This window comes from Rana temporaria, chromosome 4 (assembly GCF_905171775.1).
Source record: "Rana temporaria chromosome 4, aRanTem1.1, whole genome shotgun sequence".
Lineage (NCBI taxonomy): Eukaryota > Metazoa > Chordata > Amphibia > Anura > Ranidae > Rana > Rana temporaria.
In genome coordinates this window covers 210,499,086-210,524,271 of record NC_053492.1, presented here as the reverse complement: position 1 = coordinate 210,524,271, position 25,186 = coordinate 210,499,086, and the positions used below count along the sequence as shown (strand labels likewise).

Below are 25,186 nucleotides of genomic sequence, written 5' to 3'. Positions count from 1 at the left end.
ATCTGGGGGTGTTGTCACAGACGGGAGATACATTTCTGCCTTGTTTAGAAAATTCACCAATTACTATCAGGTGTCGGCTGCAGAGGTAGCCAGAAAGGTTTAAGGACGTTGGATAGCTTCAGCTGTTCAGAATGAGAAAATTAAGACCTCTATAAGTTGTCCAGAGGATTACTACTGAATGCTGCATCCTGAGGCTTATTGAGTTAAGGAGAGCAGTGAGCTGAGGAAGACTTCTGAAGGTGAAGTGGTTGTTGATACTTTTGCTGTGTGATAAGAAAATCAAAAAGACTATTGTTTTCTGCTGAAAGACCTTTTTTTTCCCCTTTTGTTATTATTTAGAAATTTAGTTATGTGGACAGCTTGCACTACTTTAAGCTATATACTTTTAAAGGCTTTTACAAAAAAACATTATTGGATAGGTGTTTAGAGGGTCTCTAAATTAGTTGACTCGATGGTGCTTTTATATATCTACCTGGGATGTTTAGAAATGTAAATTAGGTCGAAATTAGAATGAACACTAATATCACAAACTTTAGCACAGTGTGGTTGATTTGATAATGGAGTACAGACTGTCTAGTTGGCAACATGCATTTTCACTTTGCAAGGATATGTACCCTAATGCTGCATACACACGATCGGAATTTCCGACAAGAAAAGTTCGATGTGAGCTTTTGGTCGGAAATTCCGACCATGTGTAGGCCCCATCAGACTTTTTCTGTCAGAATTGAGAGCTGGTTCTTAAATTTTCTGACAGGGAAAAGTTCTTATCAGAAATTCCGATCGTCTGTATGCAATTCTGACGCACAAAAAAACATGCATGCTCTGAATCAATTTGACGTTGTAGTGTTGCTTTGTAGTGTTGTACGGAACTGCGTTCTTGACGGTTGGAGTTGTGTGACCTTGTGTATCCACTTAAGCCCCGGACCAAAATGCTGCCTAAAGACCCAAGGGGTTTTTACAGTTCGGGACTGCGTCGCTTTAACAGACAATTGCGCGGTCGTGCGACGTGGCTCCCAAACAAAATTGGCGTCTTTTTTTCCCCACAAATAGAGCTTTCTTTTGGTGGTATTTGATCACCTCTGCGGTTTTTATTTTTTGCGCTATAAACAAAAATAGAGCGACAATTTTGAAAAAAATGCAATATTTTTTACTTTTTGCTATAATAAATATCCCCAAAAACATATATAATTTTTTTTTCCTCAGTTTAGGCCGATACGTATTCTTCTACCTATTTTTGGTAAAAAAAATCGCAATAATCGTTTATCGGTTGGTTTGCGCAAAATTTATAGTGTTTACAAAATAGGGGATAGTTTTTTTTTTTTTTTTTACTACTAATGGCGGCGATCAGTGATTTTTTTCGTGACTGCGACATTATGGAGGACACTTCGGACAATTTTGACACATTTTTGGGACAATTGTCATTTTCACAGCAAAAAATGCATTTAAATTGCATTCTTTATTGTGAAAATGACAGTTTGCAGTTTGGGAGTTAACCACAGGGGGCGCTGTAGGAGTTAGGGTTTACTTTGTGTGTTTACTAGTGTAGGGGGGTGTGGCTGTAGGAATGACATCATCGATCGTGTCTTCCCTATAAAGGGAATGACGCGATCGATGCGCCGACACAGTGAAGCACGGGGAAGCCGTGTTTACACACGGCTCTCCCCGTTCTTCAGCTCCGGGGAGCGATCGCGACGGAGCGGCTATAAACGAATAGCCGCGCCGTCGTCCCGGATCGCTCCTGAAGCCACGGGGACCGCCGCATGTACGGGGGGGGTCCCGATCGGACCCCCGACTCACGTCAAGCAGGGCACGTATATATACGTACATGTGCCTGCCTGTGCCATTCTGCTGACGTATATGTACATGAGGCGGTCCTTAAGTGGGTAAGCAACACAAGTTTGAGCCAAAATTTTGTCGGAAAAAAATCCATGGTTTTCTTGTCAGAATTTCCGATTGTGTGTACGTGGCATTAGCTTAGTGAATCAGGTAAAACTGGATAACTTCCATCAACCATGATCCACAAGAAAAATACATTTTTTTTTATTTTCCTTGCATATGATTGATTATTCATTGCAAAGTATATATTCATCACAATTGCTAAGCTAAGTGAAAATGTCCATGCTAAGTGAAAATTCACTTTACAAAGTGAACATGCTCACATGAATCAACCCAACTGACTTTATTTACCAAAATGTATTTTAAACCATTAACATTAAAAGAGACACACTATCAAAAAGTTCACCGCAATAACAGAAGTAGAATTTGACACAAACATTAACATCTGATTATTCATTCAACTAATATTAGTTAGAATGGTAATAAAAAAATATTTTCCAGTTACAATATAAGAATAACTGGCTAAAAATGTATGAAATTATGAAATTGCACGATTTGTGGTCTGTTTTATAATCTCCCTGTGGGTCATACTATCCCAATCTACTTTACCTGTCCATAGCATCTGTTGTAAAATCTTTGTTGCTCCCTCCAACACATCACAACTATCTAGCAATCTTTAGATAACAGCTGGGAAAACTACATTTGCCAAATGTATGTGTTCAATCTCAATACTATAGATCAGGCATGTCCAAAGTCCGGCTCGTGGGCCAATCGCATTTTCGGACGGCCTGCCTGGTAATTTTGACATATATATCTTTTGTGGCCCCCAATGAATCCCTAAGCGCTGGGGGCCACAAAAGATATAAATGCTGATATAAATTGCTGCCTTGGAGGAGACGGGACGAGTGCCGTACAGGAGTATTTTCTGTTTACATGGCATCCTGTGTAAAAGGAAGTCCTGTTTCAATTAAAGCTGAGAAAACAGGAGTTTCTTCTGTATGTCTGTCGTGGCTCGTCCCGCCTCCTCCCTGTCTTCTCAAAGCTGCAGAGGGACATGAATCAGGCTGCACTGACGACAATGGTGAGTCTGCAATAATGACAATATGGTGGGTTCTGCATTAATGGCAATCTGTTGAGTGCTACATTCATGGCAATGGAGTGTGGCATTCATGGCAATATGGTGGGTGCTGCATTCATGGCAATACGGTGGATGCTACATTCATGGCAATACGGTGGGTGCTGCATTCATGGCGATATGGTGGGTGCTGAATTCATTGCAATATGGTGGGTGCTGTATTCATTGCAATATGGTGGGTGCTGCATTCATGGCAATATGGTGGGTGCTGCATTCATGGCAATATGGTGGGTGCTGCATTCATGGCAATACGGTGGGTGCTGCATTCATGGCAATATGGTGGGTGCTGCATTCATGGCAATATGGTGGGTGCTGCATTCATGGCAATACAGTGGGTGCTGCATTCAGGGCACTTGTGAAGCTGCAGATGGGCACTGATTAGGCTGCATTGATGGGCACTTACCCTTATTTTGCTTCACAATTCTTTATTTAAAATGTAAGATTTCTTCCTGAAACTTCCTTTTTAAAGTTAAGGTGCGTGTTTTAAGCCGATAAATACAATATATCCAAATAACACGCCTAAGCTCATCTCTTCACCACACATAGCCACAAAGGCAAGAGAATTTGTGTTGGACAATGTATTAGTGCTTGAACGAACACACTTCGACCAAATTTTAATGGTTTAAAGAATGTCAGGCAAAATGGTCGGCCCTCAAGCATGTTCACTTCATCCAATCTGGCCCTCTTTGAAAAAAGTTTGGACATCCTTGCTGTAGATAGAAGAACTTTATGTCTTCTTATTTATGGGTTTTACTATTTTTTTCCATTGTTTGAGGTCATCCAAAATATATTTTAGTCAATAGGGAAAGAAGGGATGAAGGAATTAAAGTGTCTAAAGTTCATTTCAAAGCTAACTGTACACCTGTACACTCTGGGATGTGGTGTAGGTTAGTGTTGGATAAATCTGCCTAGGTTTAATTTACTGATTTTTGTTTGAAGTTTGGTGAATGGAAAACCCAAACTTTGAGACTAATTTCCACTCAAGTCTTTAGGTGGTATTTCTTGTTGGCACGTTTTGATGTTTTGTCATATGCAAACTACACATACTCTCGTAAAAAAGCTGGGAAAAAATGCTGTGCTGCTAAACAGTTTTTGCATAACAACCCTTTAGAGTATAGACATATTTTACCACAATAATTAAGAGACCAGAGATGATACAATAGTGTGATATTGCCCAGCAGCAGACAATTTTAATGGGCAAGGATAGACCTGAATTTTCTTAAGACAAAGTGCACAAGCTGGGGTTTTACTACAATAATTAACTTATTACAGAGGATACAGAAGTGTCAAATTGACCTGTAGCAGGTCTGATTTATTTGGGATAATAGGCCTAACTGGTGCATTCCAATATTTTATTTATTTTGTTCTTCTTTAAATAGGTGATATAATGTGAAGTGGTGCAGGTCCATACATTTTTGTACTTTTAAACAATACATCACCATGACTAAATTGACAGGTGCTGCTCAAGGCTCCACTGGGTCTTCTTATGTAACAATTGCTTGGAGTACAGACATGGACAGAGCTTGTCCCAGCTCTGGACATCTAATGGAAAAAGGAAAAGTCCTGGAAGTCGCACATCTCTGCCACACTCCAATGCATTTCACTCTGCCCACAGAGTGGGCCCAGCTCTGTGGGTAGAGTAAAATGCATTGGAGGCGCTACCTTGTTGGAGCCCAGGCTGAGGCTGTCGTACATCTTCTCACTGGGTTTTGCAGAGATGTGCAACTTCCAGGACTTTTTACTTTCCCATTAGATGCATCAGGCCTCGTACACACGGCCGAGGAACTCGACGTGCCAAACACATCGAGTTCCTCGGCCAGTTCAGCACTGAAGCCGCCGAGGAGCTCGGCGGGACGAGAGCTCCCATAGAACAACGAGGAAATAGAGAACATGTTCTCTATTTCCTCGTCGAGCTCCTCGTCGGCTTCCTCGGCCGAAAGTGTACACACGGCCAGTTTCCTCGGCAGAATTCAGCCAGAAACTCGGTCGGAAGCTGAATTCTGCCGAGGAAACTGGTCGTGTGTACGGGGCCTCACAGTCCTAAGAAAAAAAGACAATTCCAAGAATGCAATATTATGGAGATGGGTGGGGGCCATATTCCCCACACTTTTCTCCATGTCAGGCTAGGGAGAGGATCTGTTCGCCTCCGCCGCTACGGACGGCTCCAGTAAACGGCAGAGGGCATTGGAGAGCCCCCTCCCGCACCTATAAAAGTGATTTTGCAGCGAATTTGCAGCAGAGACCACTTTTATCTTGAAGCGGACCGCCCGCTCTTGAAGAGGATACCAAAATGGTATGGTATTCCTCTTCAAAGTAGCGATGTAAAATGACAGTGGACAGTCAGGTTTTTTGGTTAAACAAAGGAGGGATTGGGGAATGGATGTTTCCTGAGTTTCTCCTGATTTAACTGGAGAAACTATTTCCTAGTAGAACAAGAGAGCAGGAGCCACCACGTTCCTCCAGGCTCCAGCCTGCACGCAGGAGGGTGGCTCTTTCAGAGCCCTGTAAAAGTAATCAAGCAGCTCTAGAAACTCCTGATCACTTTTATCGGAAAGCCCTTCACCAGCTATTAAAGCCAGTATCAAGTTCACAGTTGCAAGCTTGATTTAACCACTTGTCTACCATAATGTTTTTAATACCTTATGTTCTGTACCTTGGTTAACCAAGTGGTTAAAGTAGAAGTTCAGCTTAAAACAAACTAACTAAATCTACTGGCAGACAAATTTGAAGACTAAGCTATATAGTCCGTTAAAGAATACATCGCTACACATACCTTTTTTGAAGCCCCACCAGTCCGGTCCCATGCTGGGCTGTCAGCGGCAGCTTCTGTGTGTGGGAGTGTGCAGAAGAGGCAGCCAACAATGGAAGCCCCATAGTAACTATATGGGTGATATCATTTCCCAAGCAACTTTCGCTTTACAGGGTTAGTCTTAGAATGTGGCTGCGAGTAGATTTAAAGATAGTTTGTTTTAGGCTGAACTTCCACTTTAATATCTTTTAATACCTGTGTCATTGTCCAGGGAAGCATTTGTGTGAAGTCACAGTGGCTTCAAACAAACCTTTACATCTGAGTACAATGTTCCTGAATACATGTTACAAAGGACAGATTTTTGTAATTTTTGTCTAAATGTTTTATTTCACCACAAAAGAGGCAAGTAAAGAGTTTACTCACTATTCTGGTCTAGAACTGCTGAGTGCTGAATATAATTGGTTTAGAAAGTGTATTTAGAACGTTTGCCCTAAGAGTTCATAGCAATTATTTTTTATTTATCTTGTTGGCACTAGACATTATTTTTATTTACCTATGATCTAAAATATATTGCAAACTCTTATCTCCTTTACAGTGGTAAACTGCACAGATCCTGGTTTTGTGGAAAATGCTATTCGTCATGGACAACTGAACTACCCTGAAAACTTTCGTTATGGAATCAGTGTGACCTATCATTGTAAAAAGGGTTACTATCTTTTAGGATCATCTGTTCTTAACTGCAAGGCGAATGGCATGTGGGACAGATCACTTTCTAAGTGTATACGTAAGTTTTCTATACCCTGTTCTATTTATTACAAAAATAACAAAATTATTCTTTTTGTACAGCTTTTAAAATGCCTATGTAACACCGGGATGGATGAAAATGAAATATTTGCTGCAGTTTATAGAGTAACATTTCCATATAGTAAAACATGTCAAAGTATTATTTCACCAAATTTTATTTGTATTAGTTTATTCTTATCTATATTAGCTTAGATGCTGAAAAGTTATCAAAGACTGAGTTATAACAGTTTTTGCAATATGTCATGTAACACAACACCAGGCACAATGGATTGGTGATCTATGTAGTGACAATGATTTGCCTTATAGTATAACTAAATGTAAGTCTTTTATTTTTATTTTGGGTAGAGCGGAGAGAGATTAGAACACCTGTCAGTTTTTTGTTGTCTGTGCCCTCATCACCCTCTCTGTTTCTTCTGTTTACTATTATCATTGAAAGTGAAAGTAAAAGAAAATCTAAAATTTTGGGTTGTCCGCAAAAAAGAGTAAAAATCTCCAATGGAGACTCTAGATCTGGTGACCTGAGGTTTCGCCAAAGGAATTTCCTTAATTTGGATGGATTTCCTCTCACTTCCTGTTTGGCTATGAGACAGTAAGTGAAGGCAGATCTCCCCAATGGGACGCAGATGGTAAAAAACCTAGCTCCCCTACAGTATGTACCAATATACCATCAATGTACCTCAGTTGCAAACAAATACAAGCTTTCTTTGATTTGAGAACAAAGCCTTACCATAGCCCTTGCTGTATTTTTTAGAAAGCCTCAGAGACTCCCTGGTATACAGACAGAGACAGGGGAACCAGTATGAAACAGGAAGGAGTTTACCAGCTGACTTCATTAGCACACCTTCACTAGTCAAGTTTTTACAGCATACCAGGCACATCTCCACACATGCATTTGCCTGGCTTCCCCAGCGTTCCATCAGATGGGCTCAGGCTGCATGCTAAATGCCTTTGGGCTGCATGCAGTCTCCTGGGACACCCCTGATGTCCCAGGAGAACGTTAATGACGTCCAGCCCCATTCACGGACGACTTACGCAAACGACGTCAATTTTTTAAATTTCATCGCGGGAACGACGGCCATACTTAACATTGGTATGCCACATATACGCCTCATATAGCAGGGGTAACTTTACGCCGGGAAAAGCCTAACGTAAACGACGTAACTGTACTGCGTTGGCCGGGTGTACATTCGTGAATTTGCATATCTAGCTGATTTACATATTCTAGGCGTAAATCGGCATACACGCCCCTAGCGGCCAGCGTAAATATGCAGTTAAGATCCGACGGCGTAAGAGACTTACGCCGGTCGGATCTAATAGAAATCTATGCGTAACTGATTCTATGAGTCAGGCGCATAGATATGACAGGCCAGACTCAGAGATACGACGGCGTATCTGGAGATACGCCGTTGTATCTCCTTTGTGAATCTACCCCACAGTATATAAAGATGGTCATACACTATGAAAATAGGATTTTTATAACAGCTTACCTATAAAATCATTTACTTGGAGTACATCACAGGACACAGAGTCTAGTTTTTTTTTTTCACACACACACAGACTTAGTAATTACTAGACTCTGTGTTCCGTGATGTACAATAAAGAAATCTGATTGTACAATCTGTGTACAATTTCCTTTAGATTTACCAGAACTATGGAAAATGGCATCACACAATCCATTCAATTTGTAGAAAATCAGGCAGGCCCTTGTACTACATAGCTAATGGGAGATCTAAAGGAGATTGTACAATCAGATTGTATAGGAAGTGGGTGGAAGGTGGTATTGTAATGAGAGAGGTGTGGTCCAGAGTGGTGAACACACCCTATCACACCCTCTTCTGTGATGCAACAAGGAAGTGAAAGCTTCTGTGAGATAACCTAACAGGAAGTGAATGCTGATACATGCTACAGGAAGTGATGAAATCTGAAAATCCTTTTAAAAATTCAAGTAAACTGACAAGATTTTAAACCTCCTGTGGATGATGTAAGTGAGAGAAAAGCACATTGGGCTGGCTGAGCCAGAAATGGCTTTGGAAAACGCTTCTGTTTATTATGAAAAGAGAAATTCAGCCCAAAAGTAGTTGTAAACATACAATGATATAGACACTTTCTAATTCTAATACAATTAAAATGATAACAATACCATCATTGATTTTGTCTAGTTTCAGGAATGATCTTTCTTGCCTTTTTTACAAAGTTAAAAAACTTCTGTCATGTGTGCATCTATCTTTTCCTCCTGATAGCAGGGATGGGGAGGAGGGGGGCACACTTTAAACCTGAAACTTTAAACCTGAACTACATGTACATATAACGGACACCAATTAATTAACTTATACAGTCCGTAAAAGTAACAGACTTTTAATTATCTTGGTATTTTGTAATCCCCTATATAACAATACTATGACTGAAGGAGGTAAATGCAGGTCCAGAGGCGTATTAGCTGTGCTGCACGCCAATTATGCTGACAAAGAATATTTTGACATGAGGATAGACCAATGTCAGCCCAGTAATATATGCCTGATGCTCTTTCGTTCTCCAGTCTCAGGCTGGGTAAGGCCTCGTACACATGATAGGTTAACCAGAGGACAACGGTCGGATGGACCGTTTCCATCCGTCCAAACCGATCGTGTGTGGGCCCCATAGATTATTTATCCATAGGTTAAAAAAAGCCAACTTGCTTTAAATTTAACCAGTAGATTCCTAACCGATAGGTCAAAACCGATCGTTAGTAGGCACAACCATCGGTTAAAAATCCATGCATGCTCAGAATAAAGTCGACGCATGCTTGGAAGCATTGAACTTCGTTTTTTTCAGCACGTCGTTGTGTTTTACATCACCGCGTTCTGACACGTTCGTTTTTTAAACCGATGGTGTGTAGGTGCGACGGACCATCAGTCAGCTTCATCGGTTAACCTATGACAACAGTCCTTCAGACCATTCTCATCAGATGGACTGATCGTTTGTAAGGCTTATGAGAGAGATGACCAAACCTTATTGCTTAGCTGCAAAAGAAAAACGTTAGATCACTGACTTGACTGTGATGCCTACTAGGGCTGTGTAAATCTCCAGGCTGGATGAACAAAAATACAAATCCTTTTACAGGTAAAAGCTCTTTTATATGTACTACAATTGTGTATTTAGCGGAGTTCAGCCTTAAGTATAACTACAGGCAACACTTTTTTTTTTTTTTACAGTTGGATAGAGGGGATAGGGATTAGAACACATGACAGTTTTTATTGCTGTCTGTGCCCTCGTTAATGAGATTTTCACTCTCTACCTGTCCTATTTAACATTATCATTGAAAGAAAACCCCAAATGTTGGGTTGTTCCCAGAAAAGTAATAGAGTAATGCCGCGTACACACCATCACTTTATGTGATGAAAAAAAACGAAATTTTCTGTGAAGTAAAAAACTATGTTTTTGAAACTTCAATTTTCAAAAACGACGTTGCCTACACACCATCGTTTTTTCACAATGCTCTAGCAAAGCGAAGTTACGTTCACCACTTTTTTCCATTGAAGCTCGCTTCATAACTAGCTTCTGGGCATGCGCGGGTTTAAAAACGTCGTTTTAAACGTCGTTTTTTGCTACACACGGTCAATTTTTGTGAAACAAAAAAAACGTTTTAAAAACCGACACAAAAAATTGAAGCATGCTTCAAATTTTTTTTTGTCGTTTTTCATAAGAATTAAAACAACGTTTTCCCCCACACACGGTCATTTAAATTGACGTTTTTAAAAATTACGTTTTTTTTATCAAATAAAGTGATGGTGTGTACGCGGCATAAAAGTCTTCCAATGAGTACACTAGTTCTGGTGACCTGGGGTTACCCAAGGAATTCTCTTAATTTGCAAGGATTCCTCTCACTTTCTGTTTAGCTATGGGGCATATATGGGGACAAATAAATTAGACAGGGGATATACAGTTGTGCTCATAAGTTTACATACCCTGGCAGAATTTATGATTTCTTGGCCGTTTTTCTGAGAATATGAATGATAACACAAAAACTTTTCATTCACTCATGGTTAGTGTTTGGCTGAAGCCATTTATTATCAATCAACTGTGTTTATTCTTTTTAAATCATAATCACAACAGAAACTACCCAAATGACCCTGATCAAAAGTTTACATACCCTGGTGATTTTGGCCTTATAACATGCACACAAGTTGACACAAAGGGGTTTGAATGGCTATTAAAGGTAAACATCCTCACATGTGATCTGTTTGCTTGTTATTAGTGTGTGTATAAAAGGCCAATGCGTTTTTGGACTCTTGACAGACCCTTGCATTTTTCATCCAGTGCTGCACTGACGTTTCTGGATTCTGAGTCATGGGGAAAACAAAAGAATTGTCAAAAGATCTGTGGGAAAAGGTAGTTGAACTGTATAAAACAGGAAAGGGATGTAAAAAGATATCCAAGGAATTGAGAATGCCAATCAGCAGGTTCAAACTCTAATCAAGGAGTGGAAAATTAGGAATTCTGTTCCGAAACCAAACCATGGTCAGGTAGACCAACTAAAATTTCAGCCACAGCTGCCAGGAAAATTGTTCGGGATGCAAAGAAAAACCCACAAATAACTTCAGGTGAAATACAGGACTCTCTGAAAACATGTGGTGTGGCTGTTTCAAGATGCACAATAAGGAGGCACTTGAAGAAAGATGGGCTGCATTGTCGAATCACCAGAAGAAAGCCATTACTACACACATGCCACAAAGTATCCCGCTTACAATACGCCAAACAACACAGAGACAAGAGTCAAACCTTCTGAAACAAAGTCATTTAGAAGGATGAGACCAAAATTTAGCTTTTTGGCCACAACCATAAACGCTACATTTGAAGGAGTCAACAAGGCCTATGATGAAAGGTGGTTCGCTGATGTTTTTGGGATGTGTGAGCTACAAAGACACAGGAAATTTGGTCAAAATTAATGGCAAGATGAATGCAGTATGTTATCAAAAAATACTGGAGGAACATTTGCATTCATCAGCCAGAAAGCTGTGCATGGGACATATTTGGACATTCTAACATTACAATCATCCAAAACACAAGACCAAGTCGACCTGTCATTGGTTACAGCAGAATAAACTAAAGGTTCTGGAGTGGCCATCTCAGTCTCCTGACCTCAAGATAATTGAGCCACTCTGGAGAGATCTCAAACGTGCAGTTCATGAAAGACAGCCCAAGAATTTACAGGAACTGGAGGCTTTTTGCCAAGAGGAATGGGCAGCTTTACCATCTGAGAAGATAAAGAGCCTTATCCACAAATGCAACAAAAGACTTCAAGCTGTCATTGATGTTAAAGGGGGCAATATACTATATTAAGAACTGGGGTATGTAAACTTTTGATCAGGGTCATTTGGGTAGTTTCTGTTGTGATTATGATTTAAAAAGAGTAAACACAGTTGATTGATAATAAATGGCTTCAGCCGAACACTAACCATGAGTGAAAGAAAAGTTTTTGTGTTATCATTCATATTCTCTGAAAAATGGCCAATAAATCATAAATTCTGTTAGGGTAAACTTATGAGCACAACTGTAACCCTCCCTTGCTCTATTCCAAATTAATTGACTAAAGTTCTACTTTCTGGTCAATTGCAGCTAACCTGTTGAAACGCATACACAAAAAGTGTATTATACCTGTAAGATTGGGGTTATTAGACTCCAGCGATAGATGCGTTTTCCAGTGAGTATGCCAATCCAGAACTGAGTTTTTAAGGGCCTGGTAGCAAACTTTTATTTAAAAAACAGGAACGTTCACAAATACAATAGTAGCCCTCGCAGGGGGGGGGGGGTTCCACCATTCCTGTATCTTGACAAATTCAACAGTTTAGCCTCCTGGCTTTCACACACTTGCCATCCGGCTGTTTCAGGCCTTTAGCCTAGGCCTAGTTCTGTTCCTCAGAACACACAGTTTCCTAACGTTAAGCTCAAACCTCGCGTTTCTTCTGTCAGCGTCCTGCTGCTCAATCTCTGTTCGTCAGAACAAACAGTTTCCTGGAGTCAAGCTCAAACCTGGCTTTCTCCAAATGACATCTGCCTCTTGCAGACACCCACACAGCCCCTGACTCCACTCAGAGGGACTTGGAATCCACCTGATTCCTGGGAAAGACCTTATTGTAATGGAAAATAATAATAATAAAAGATGAATTAATAAAAAAAAGAAAAAGTGACATAGATGTAAATAGTATGTGTGCGGAAAAAGCACCATAGCTGTATACTCTCGTATACTCTCAATGGTCCCACCTATGCTGTGTAGGGGACGTAGCAATATTTTCATTTTTTTAAATAATTTTTTTATTCATGACTTTAGAAGAAATAAAGGGGTGAAAAAAAGATACTCTGAAAACATGAACTGTTATTTAAAGTGCCAGTAAACCTAAATAACAGCTTGACTCATATAAAATATCCCCTAGCAATAAAATTCCAAAGCAATACAATTTGTGTCCCCATGTTGATGAGCACAAGAGCCTCTTCCCTTCAATCCTGGCCTGATGGTTGTGGGGTATGTAGGTTGGGGAAATATGAGAAACTGAAAGCCCCTGATCAATAAGGGGGATCCAAGTTACCGGCTCTTCTTCTAGCAAATGAGTAAGGGGTACATAATACCCCTTGTTATTTGCAAAAAAAGTAAACAGTAGAAACAGGCACACAGTTTTTGATGATTCTTTTAATGAAAAAAAGACCTGCAATGTAAACCCACTATTAAGGTTAGGGTTGTTCTGTACACTATTAGTCACGTCAGTCTGGTATTTCTATGAACATACTTTTTGTCTCTGATTAACTATATTTACTCCCTCATACACCTCTGCCTTTGTATATGTCCACTTTATGAGGGATGGGGAGATTAGGAGTTCACAGGTCAGCTCTCAAGAGGTGACAGGGATATTGCATTTCTGGAAAGATCAACAGTTATTTTTTGCAGTCGCTAAAAAAGTTTTTTACTGGAAATAAATACATAAATAAATGTAGTCACCACATCTAATGACTGGGAAGTTGAAAAATAATAAATTTTTGTTATTGGGTTTAGTTAAGCTTTATTTCCTGATTTTCCCATCTAGCCCTGCTGCTCATTCGCTCTCTATAAGGCTATCCATGAGAAAGATTGACCAGTATAGAGCTGGAATGGCCAGAAAAAAAGTTTTACTTCATATTGTAACTCCCTTGGTTTTTTGGCTCCCAGATTGCTCTAACTTGTATCTGACCTTGCATACATGCACATATAGGTGCCCAGTTTACATGACTGCCTGCAGTTTGGTTAGAAATACAGTGAGCACTGGTCCACTCTAAAATTGACAAAAACAAAAATATTCAGAATTCACAGGGTGTACATGCCATGCTAATCTTTCTTTACAAACATCTCCATGCATATGCCTTAGCTTTCTGAAAAATTAAGGTGTTATATTTTGCTGTTGAAATAAATGATGTCTATTATTTTGTAAAGGTCACATACACAAAACATAATGCTGTAGTGTACATAATTTCTGCATTTATCAGTTGATACAAGAAACAGTACTGTGTGTTTGTGACCTTGAAATATACTTTTTAAATACAGTAAGTCATATTTCTGAAAAACAAGAGTGTGGATGAGTTATAACAACATTTTGAGTACAAATGAAAACATGTTTCTGCTGCCGCAATAACTTGATTACAGGGTAAATCAAGGTAAAGAGCCTGGTGAACTGAAACAATTGCACCCATGTAGACAATTGTGGAGTCCCCAAAGGGAATGGAAGAGGTTAATGCGCTCCATGTAATTTCTTTAAAAGTGTATTGCAGTTAAGGTTTTCGTAACAACAGAAATAAGGGGCAGGATGATTTACTGCAGCCTTGAACACAGCCCGAGAGGAAGCAAACAACTAAAATGAAAACATAAGTGATGAAATATCACAAGAGATTACGTGTAACAATGAATGGAATTTTTGTATTATTTAGAAGGTGTGTAAGTAAGAAAAGGAATGAAATGAAGCTCTAAGTTTCCTGTTAAGCATTTTTCTTCTCAAATGATTCTACATCACTGTTTGCTCCTAAAACAGTTTATAAGGAAATGTGGCCTGTGGAAATCAACAATGAAATTATTTTTACTTTCCCCTTGTGCTATCTCTCAATCTACCTATAGTCATTAAGAGAAAATTATAAGAGATCCAGGGAATGTAAGTGTCCCTAGGAAAATTATTTACAGTAGTTCAAAAAGCTGCCTCATTAGCAATTAGGAACTGTAATCGCCTTTTTGTTAGTTTTGCCTTGGAATATAGCAATAGAATGAAGAAAATAAAATTTTCCATTTTTCGATGAAGTGTCTACTTTCTCTGAAAAACAATTTAATTAAAAAAAATGTTCTTTAAAGTAAAGCATCAATGAACACATGAATACACACACTCACACAGACACACACGGACACACAATCGTTGCCACAATTGTGCAATGTGAATGACAGGACAAATTGGAAACTGACTGAAAATGATTTGCATCTGATACAAATATACAATTATTGAAAGGCCGGTCTATTGTTTTTTAAAGTGACCTCACATGTGTTGACCCAACCAGCTTTGTAAAATTCCTCAAGTTCTACTGTTTGATGTAATCTGTGCACCAATTATTGCTTTAAATTAATTATTGTAGGAAAATATAGACAACACAGTGTTACATGCCATTTCAGTATCATGCATGGTAACAAAAATATTAGCTAAATTGTGAAAGTTGCTACGGTCAATACTGCTAGTCCTGAAGTCACTGTTAACTGGATAGAACTAGCAATATAGCAATTTTTTTTTATTTAGTATTGTTTATATGTCCATTGAACAGATTCAATTACATTAGTACATTTTGGTTAAAGGCTACGTTTAATTTTTTTTTCAAAATTTCAGCTCCTCTACGAACCAATATCAATTATGCGTTATGCATAATGTACTACTTTTACAGAAATAAAGAAGCTTACTATTTATTCTATGCAGCCCTTATCTCACTGTCAGTGCTTGTTGTATAAAAAGATCATCACTTCCAGGATGGGCCCTAGGACATGAAAACTGCTAAGACACAAGAAGGAGTTCCCCAGCTGACCTCGTTAACACACACCCTGCATCTGCCTTCCCCATTCCAGGACATCAGTCCCATTAACCTCTGCAGATGCATGTTTTTCCAATGCAATTAGTGATCACCATTCTCACACAGCCATAGACGGTTATTTTCCAGAGTGTGCAGGAGCTGAGAGGTCAGATAACAGCTTATGGGGATCAGAACCTAGTATTGAAAACAGAAGTATGTCCTGGATTCTGTAAAGCTCACCATACACTATACAATCTGATTGTACAATCTACTTTAGATCTACCATCGACTATGTAGTGCAAGGGCCTGTCTGACTGTAAACAGAGTGATTGGATAGATGGTGTGTACTCCTATTATATAGTTTTGGTAAATATAAAGGAGATCATACAGAGATTGTACAATTAGATTGTATAGTACATGGCCACCTTTATACACCTAAAATTAACTACTTAGAAAAATGTGTAAATAAGTGTGGCGCCACAGGTATGTGAATAAACACACAAAAAATATAAATCCAACTGAACAAAACAATCAAATGTACTACATAGTAATAAATATGTGAAGTTTACTAATGACTCTATTAAAACTCCACTCATTTAAAATCACATAAATGTGAACAAAAATAATAAAACAAAAATACCAATAATCTCATAAAAGTCTACGAAACCACTTGTGTCCTATAAACATTCTTCTTTCTTTACAGTGCTTCTGGTGACCCACCACCAACAGGTGAAGTGCTCGCTCACCTTAAATATCTGACCTCCCTACAGAGTCAAATATGCCTTTATCACACTCCTATAGAGAATGCAGCTAGATTTCCTTATCTTCCTTACTTCCTTCCATAACTTTTACCTCTTCGACCCTCCATCCTCAGGATACTATATCATGAAACAAAACAGAAACACTATAGTGCTCTCCATTCTCCCACATTAATCAAAGAAAAAACAAGATTAAAACACTCACGAGAACATCATGATAACAGGCATGTAAAAACCATCAGCTCTTCATCCTGATACTCTGGTACGTTGGTGGTGTCAGCAGCCTCTAGGTCTAAGCAATACATGTGGGAGAATGAAGAGCACTATGGTGTTTCTGTTTTGTTTCATGATATAACATACTGAGGATCGAGAATCAAAGAGGTAAAGGTGGCAGATATATCCCTGAATGGGAAGGTAAGGAGATGTAGCTGCATTTTCTATAGGAGGAGTGTGTTAAAGGCATATTTGACTCTTTTGTGGGGTCAGATATTTAAGGTGAGCGAGCCCTTCACCTGTTGATGGTGGGTCACCAGAAGCACTGAGAAGCAAGAAGAATTTTCATAGTAAAAAAGTGGTTTCACAGACTGTTATGAGATTATTGCTTTTTTTTTGTTTTCTTTTATTTGTTCACATCAAATATAGGTGTTTGTGATTATAATTGAAATTAGTTTTACTAGAGTCATTATCAGACATCACATATTCATTACTATGTGGTACATTTCATTGTTTTGTTAAGTTGGATTTTTTTTTGTGTGTATTTATTCACATACCTGTTGCGCCACACTTTATTTTCCAAATAATTGCATGGTGGTTGGCTGTGAACACACCAACAGAGTGTTGGCTGCAACTTGGGTTATAATACATATGTATTTTTGTGTTTTTAATATTTAGGGTGGTTGCACTGGTTAGTTACACCATTTTATTACCTAGTTGTACTTTCTGTGCCATTAATTGTTAACTGCACACTAAAGACAGAAGCAACCACACATTTTGACACATAAAAACCAGCGACAACCGCTGCAAAATGCACAGTAAAAACATGCAACCTGCACCATGCCAAAATGTTCCATGAGCTAAGTTGCCACATGTATGTGTAAACAGGGAAAAGGAAAAATTTGCGCTCAGTGGAACTTGGGTAAGAAATTGGTGAAACAATAAATCTGCTAGGTGAAAATTAACCCTTTCGGGTCTTCCTGCTGCTAAAACACTACAACCTTGATATCAAGTGTAAAATAGAATATATAAATGCCACGTGTATGCCATTGAAATGAATGGGCTGCCCTATGCAAAAAATGTGTGCTCTCACTAGGCTAGATGTGAATGAGGGCTGAAAGTGAAAAGAATAATGAGGCTCCATTCACATCTGTGTGTTTCTGAATGCATGGCAAACTCCACAGAAAATGCATAACTTGTCGTGCGTTTCAGACATGCGCTACAAATGCACCAAAAAGAACAGTAAAAAATGCACCACGGTCCAGCCTAAAAAAAGTTTTGGAGCTTCGTTGGGACAATTGTTGCACATAGGGCAGCCAAGTTAAGTGAATAGGCTGTACTATGACTGACAAGCGAAAGTGCTCCAAAACATCCAAAAAAACACATTCAGGATTGTGAGTTCCCACTTCACAGAAATATGAATGGGGCTTGGCAGCTGAGTGCCTCCATCCACTCCTCTCTATGTACTTGTATAAAGCTGGCCATACACTATGCAATCAGATTGTACAATCTCCTTTGGATCTACCATCAACTATGTAGTGCAAGGGCCTACGTAATTGGATATAGAATGAATAGATAGATGGGTGGGTCATCCTGTTCCAAAGTTCTGATAAATCCAAAGGAAACTGTACAGAGATTGTACAATCAGGTTGCATAGTGTATGGCCAACTATATAGACTGTACAAGTACATAGAAGGGACTGGATGGAGACACTCAGCTGTCATGCCCTGTTTACATCTCTGCTTAGCAGTAACTCGCATCCCCACACATTTTTTTTTTTTGCATTGTGGATTGTTTTTGTTTATGAAGCATAGGGCAGCCCAATCACCTTGAAGCTCCAGAACCTTTTCCAAGAGTGGAGCATGTTTTTTTTTTTTTACTTTGCTTTTTGGTGCATTTGCAGGCCATTTCTGAAACGCACAGCAAAGCTTGCATTTTCTGTGCAGTTTACCATGCTTTCGGAAACCCACAGATGTGAATATTATTGTTCTTGTGTAAACAAACACATTTCACTTTCAGGACCCATTCATATCTAGCGTAGTTGGAACGTATGTTTGTTGGCTTACTTTTCCGGTGACATACATAGGGCATGTTCTACATGGGGCAAATTAGCTCATGGGACATTTTGGAGAGTTGCGGGTTGCACATTTTTTCAAGTGGAAAAATGTGTGTTTGCTTCTGTGTTTGGTGTGTCAATAACAATTAATGTCATACTAAGTTCAACTAGTTAATTTTAGGTGTAAAAAGATGACCATTTACCCCCTAATATCCAAGACAATGACCAAAGATAGGGACCTATGGATCCTTTCTTATTTTTGGATTACTGTATTGATATATACTGTCGTACTGCTGATTTATACTTCCAGTTTATGACTAAGGTTTGGATTACATAATTGTTCCTTCAATATCTGTTCTAAGTGTAATGAATGAACAAAATGCATATTCTACATGGTGATACTTGACCACTTTTTGCAAATTTTTCTGTGTTTTACCTCAGTTTGTACTATTGTATCTTGTGTACAATAAACTTACCCTTTTAAAAAAAAGGTGGCCATATACTATACAATCTCTGTACGAACTTCTTTAGATTTACCAAAACTATATAATAGAAGAACACATCCAATCACACTGTGTCCAATAAGGCAGGCCGTTGCACTACATAGTTGATGGTAAATCCAAAGGAGATGGTACATCTGATTGCTCAGCTCCTACACATTCTGCCAAATGAACAATCTATGGCTGTGTATTTAGTGAGAAAGGTGATCACTGATTGCACTGGAAAAATGTGCACCTGAGGAGTTAATGTGAGCAATCTTCAGAAAGGAGGAGAGCAGATTCAGGATGTGTGTTGGTGAGGTCAGCTGGTAAACTCCTTCCTGTGTCTTAAGTTTTCACATCTGTTCTGTCTGTTCAGGAAGTAATGGAGACATTTCTTTATACAACAAGTATTGACACTGAGGTAACATCTGTGTAGGATAAATAGATTTTTTTCTGCAAAAGAAATACATTAATGCTATATTGGTACCTAAGGGAGCTGGAGTTTAGAAAAACATGTGAACTTAGCCTACTTAGGGGCAGATCCACATACATTTGCGTGGGCGCAGCGTATGTAAGATACGCTACGCCGCTGTAACTTACTTTGCAAATCTTTGAATCCTGAAAGAATTTGCGTCGTAAGTTACGGCGGCATAGTGTATCTCTCGCGGCGTAAGGGCGCGGAATTCAAATGCGGCGAGTAGGGGGCGTGTTTCATTTAAATGAAGCGCGTCCCCGTGCCGAACGAACTGCGTGCGCCCCGTCTGTCAAAACTCCCAGGGTGCATTGCTCCAAATGAAGTTGCAAGGACGTCATTGTTTTCGTCGTGAACGAATGGCATCCATTCCCATTCACGGACGACTTACGCAAACGACGTAAAATTTTCAAAATTATACGCGGGAACGAAGGCCATACTTAACATTGAGTACGCCACCAGATAGCAGCTTTAACTATACGCCAGAAAAAGCCGAACGGAAACGACGTAAAAGAATGCGACGGCCGCTCGTACGTTCGTGGATCGTCGGAAAAAGCTAATTTGCATACTCAACGCGGATTACGACGTGAACGCTACCCAGCGGCCGCCGGAAAATTGCATCTTAGATCCGACGGCGTACTAAGGCGTACGCCTGTTGGATCTAACACAGATGCCGTTGTATCTTGTTTGGTGGATACCAAAACAAAGATACGACGCGCAAAATTTGAAATTACGCGGCGTATCAACAGATACGCCGGCGTAATTTCTTTAAGGGTCTGCCCCTTAGCCTTTAAAGTTACACTGTACAAAGTAAAAGAAGCATATAACAGTGCTGTCAATGCAAAATAAACAGAAACAATAAACATGAAATGTTTACTCTGTGTGGCCCCTTGTTTCTTAGGTGAGCCTATAGAGAGGCAAAATTGCATTTACCAGTTGTTTTACATCATTAATGTCTAAAGGTCTCGTAGATGTCCAATTTAGGATTATAATTTCCCTGCCACAGAAAAAAAGTCTACTTGTAAGTCTCAAGATCTATGTCATCAATATATAATTTTCATCATCATATGGTAGGAATTGTAAAAGTGTGCTAAATGAACCCAGTAACAGCAATAATGTATTGTATAACTCCTTATTGGATAAGACATTATTAATACATTATTATTGTTATTACATTAACAGTATATTTCAAAAAGTAATTTCAAATTAAATATTTACAGAAAGAATACATCTAGTAAAGTAGTATGTACTGTAATATTCATTACTTATGTTGTTAGTATGTTAATCAGATTCTTTTACTATTTACAGCTATATCATGTGGTCATCCTGGTGTTCCTGCTAATGCTGTTCTAAGTGGGGATAAATTCATATATGGGTCAAAAATCCACTACTCTTGCACTGGACCACATATACTTATAGGAAATTCAACCAGAGTTTGCCAAGAAGACAGTAGATGGAGTGGGACGCTTCCTCACTGCTCAGGTACATTTATAAAAAAGAGAAATATCCTTTATATACAGTAGAGGACATTTTCTGCAACATATAAGTTATGTTGCAATTACAGCCTTATGTTCGGGACCAATCTACCCTTTGCTCTACTCTAAAAGTAGATAGTAATTTCCTGTATAAGGTTTATTTGACAATAATCATTTGGTGTTACAGTAAATAAATCTAAGAAGCTGTTCCAAACCTGTACTTTGCCCTATCCAAAAATAAATACTAGAAATTGAAGCAGTTTGGTCACCTTTGGGGATTTTCTGAAAAATAAAACTTTTTCTGAATAATAAAAGCATACATATACATATTACTTCCCTACTCATTACATCAGTAACAGCTGTAGTTATACTATACTGCACTGTTCAAAGCAAAAGTATTATGCTGCCTTATTACATAAAACATAAGATTTAGGCCCCTTCACACAATCAGATCATTCATGTCCGCCTGTCAGTTTTGACAGTGGATCTGAACGGCCACTCCATGCAGTCCTATGGAGAGTCGGATGTCAGCGGAGACATGTCCGCTGACATCCGACCCGATCCGATCAGATGTATGGCAATACGTCCCCATCCGTCCATGGCGGATCGGATGGGGTGAGATCTGATGAAAACGGACATGCTGTCCGTTTTCATCAGATCTCTCCATAGGAGACAGCGGCGCTGCACAAGCCCCTCCCTGCTCAGTGAGCAGAGAGGGGCTTGTCATCCGCCAGCTCAGCGGAGATCTGCGGACAGATCTCCCACTGAGCTGGCGGACTCCGTAGCGACGGAGTCCACCTACTGTGAAAGGAACCTTAAACAACTCTTATATATAAACCGAAAACGCCTTATGACTATTTTAGAGTTACAGACTGTTTATGGCTAAATTCTAATGGTATCTACAATGGTTAAGAGTGTATCTGAGAAAGACTTATTTTGAAATTTGATGAATGTTTAGAAACTTGAAAATTTGGATAAGTAAGGTTTAATATTTAGGACTCTATTTACTAAAGTGTGAAGCAAAGTTAAGAGCAATTAAGTTCTGTGCCTGATTTGTGTTATGTGCTTAGTGATGGTCCCCCTAGGTAGTCCATTCACCTTCCTACAGATACAGCACATAATGTGGCTCCTCACTCTAAAAAAAGAAAACCAGACAGGTAAATAAATGGGTTAATTTTTTCTCACCTGAACCCTCAGACTCACATTTAGAAGCTTCCGACACAGGAGTGTCAAGAGCCTCTACAGCCTCAAGGGTATCAATAAGCTCTGTGTTTTCAAGGATTCAAGTGGATAGTGTACAAAAAAGGACACTTCTTTCAGCTATTACAAAATTGCCAAAGATAAAAAACACAAGAAAAAGATAAGCAAAAGAAGTAAGGCTGCAGAGGGGGAAGAAATAGAATATCTGGTCACCAAAAATACATCAAAGTAGACTCTTTAATTTCACACAATGTGAATTTATCTGGAGTACCTCTTACTGAGGAAGAACTTTTACTTTAGTCCAGTGGTCTCTCTTTTTCTCCTACTCCCCATTTCAACGTGTTCTAAACCAAACTGCTTCTTCTAGTTTTGATAATTCTTTTGAAGTTATGTTTTTTCCAACCTTTGTGCTAAGTTTAGTTTGGAACTATTGCATGTAGACTCAAGTTTAGATACTTATGGGGTTAGCAGCAGTGTCATGCTTAGGGGTGATACAAATTTCGATCCTCTAGAAGGGAACAAAGTTCTGCTGTTGACTGCTTTCAATGCATAGTGGAACAGGAACTAAAGCCAAATACTGGAGTCTCACATAGCTTTAACCCCCGTACACATGGGCCGAATGTCGGGCAACATCAGCCAGTCCAATAAAAACAGCAGGTTCAATAAAAACTGGTTGCCATTCAGCCCGTGTGTATGGCAGCCGGTTTGACTGGCTTCTGTCAGATGAGCATGCTGGAAAACCAGCATTTGACCGGCTCTCGATTAGCGCTCTCACCCAAAAGATTCACAAGCAGGGCACCCCTTTACAGGGGCTTCCTATTGTGGCAGGTATCGACTCACTCCACAAGTGTTTTGGGGAATGGGTCAATGTGCATCTACAGTCATTTGTTTTGCAATTACTGGGCCATCTATAGGACATTGGCACAGTATTGTCACAAATGTATAATTTGCAGTGGTCCTCTAACATTTGGGAGGTACCATTAGATGTCTGTGTGCTTTATTCATTGGTTCCACACAACCTTGCAGTACAAGCGATCAAACAACATATAAACAGATATAGGGCCAGATTCAGAAAGAATCGCCTATCTTTAGGCGGGCGTATCGTATCTCAGATACACTACGCCGCCGTAACTTAAAACGGCAGATCCCGTATTCAGAAAGAACTTGCGCTCTAAGTTACGGCGGCATAGTGTAAATGGGCTGGCGTAAGCCCGCTTAATTCAAACTAGGCTGGTAGTGGGCATGTTGTATGTAAATGATTCGTGACCCCACGTAAATGACGCGCTTTACGCACGGCGCATGCGTGCGCATGCTCAGTATCACGTCGAATTTCCTCCGTAAATTACGCCAGCTCAATGTTTAGTCGACGTGAACTTAACCTACGCCCATCCCCATTCACGGACGACTTACGCAAACGACGTAAAATACGACGCTGTTTCCGACGTCCATACCTAACATGACTTACCCCTGCTTTATGAGGGGTAAAGTTACGCCGGACTGACGCCTTACGTAAACGGCGTATATAGATGCACCGGATGGAACTTCGTTTGTGAATCGGCGTATCTAGGTGATTTGCATATTAGACGCGGAAATCAACGGAAGCGCCACCTAGCGGCCAGCATAAATATGCACCCCAAGATACGACGGCGTAGGAGACTTACGCCGCTCGTTTCTTGGCAACCGTGAGGCGTATATGATTCTTTGAATTAGGCGCCAAGATACGACACCTCACACTCAGACTTACGACGGCGTATCTGGAGATACGCCGTCGTAAGTTGTTTCTGAATCTGGCCCATAGTTTATATTCTGAACAGCTTCAGAAATATTACCTTTTAAGCATGGAGTTTCTCCTGTTACATAATTTATTTTTATTCAATGGTGAGTACTTCATACAGTGTTGAGGGGCATCAATGGGTGCCAAGTTCTCCCCCTCCCTGGCATACTTGTATAGAGGATGGTGGAAGGAACTTTCTCATTTGAATTCTTTTTGCACAAATATATATTGTTATGGTTGTTTTATAGACAATATTTTGTTGTGTGGGGATGACACCACTTTGGTGGTCTAAATCTAAATGTGAATGATTTAACCACTTGCCGACCAGCTCACATACATTTACTGCAGCAGGTTGGCTCTCCTGCATGAACCGACGTACCTGTATGTTGGTCTGTGCAAGGAGTATAGCGGGCACGAGCGCTCCGCCAGTGACCGGCCAACTCGATGTCGGCCCGCGACCTGCATTTGCGGTGTACGGAGGCAGAATGGGGAACTGCCTATGTAAACAAGGCGATTCTCCATTCTGCCTAATGACTTGTCAGAGATCTTCTGTTCCCAGTGATTGGGAATAGTGATCTCTGTCATGTCCCAGTGAGCCCACCCTCCTACAGTTAGAACACACCCAGGCAACACACCTAACCCCTTTATTGCCCCCTAGTGTTAACCCCTTCCATGTCAGTGTCATTTTTACATTGATCAGTGCATTTTTATAGCACTGATCAATTAAATAATGTCACTGGTCCCCAAAAAAGTGTGATTTGGGGTCAGATTTGTTTGACGCAATGTCGCAGTCTTGCTAAAAATCGAGATCGCCACCATTACTAGTAAAAGCAATAAAAATCAAATAAAAGTCCCTAAATCTATCCCATAGTTTGTAGACGCGATAACTTTTATAGCTTATTGCGTTTTTTTCCCCCCAAGAATATATAGAATACATATCGGCCTAAGCTGATGAATACTTTTTTATATATATATATATATATATATATATATATATTATAGCAGAATTTTCTTTTTTTTTTTAAATTTCAAAAACTAAAAACCACAAATGCCACCAAAATAAAGCTCTATTTGTAGGGAAAAAAAGGATGTCAATTTTGTTTGGGTACAACATCGCACGACCGCGATGTTGTACCCAAACAAAATTGTCAGTTAAAGCGCCATATCACAAAAATGGCCTGATCATTAGGGGG

The 25,186-nt window shown here is 39.6% G+C and overlaps 1 protein-coding gene across 1 annotated transcript in view; it reads left to right on the top strand.

Annotated features, from left to right (window-relative positions):
- Positions 1–25,186, top strand: part of CSMD1 (CUB and Sushi multiple domains 1) — an 833,985-nt gene that overhangs the window by 694,259 nt on the left and 114,540 nt on the right. The window contains exons 50-51 of the mRNA XM_040349812.1: positions 6,316–6,504; positions 20,853–21,026. Of these exons, the coding sequence (XP_040205746.1) occupies positions 6,316–6,504; positions 20,853–21,026 (363 nt within the window). The remainder of the gene's footprint in view (positions 1–6,315; positions 6,505–20,852; positions 21,027–25,186) is intronic.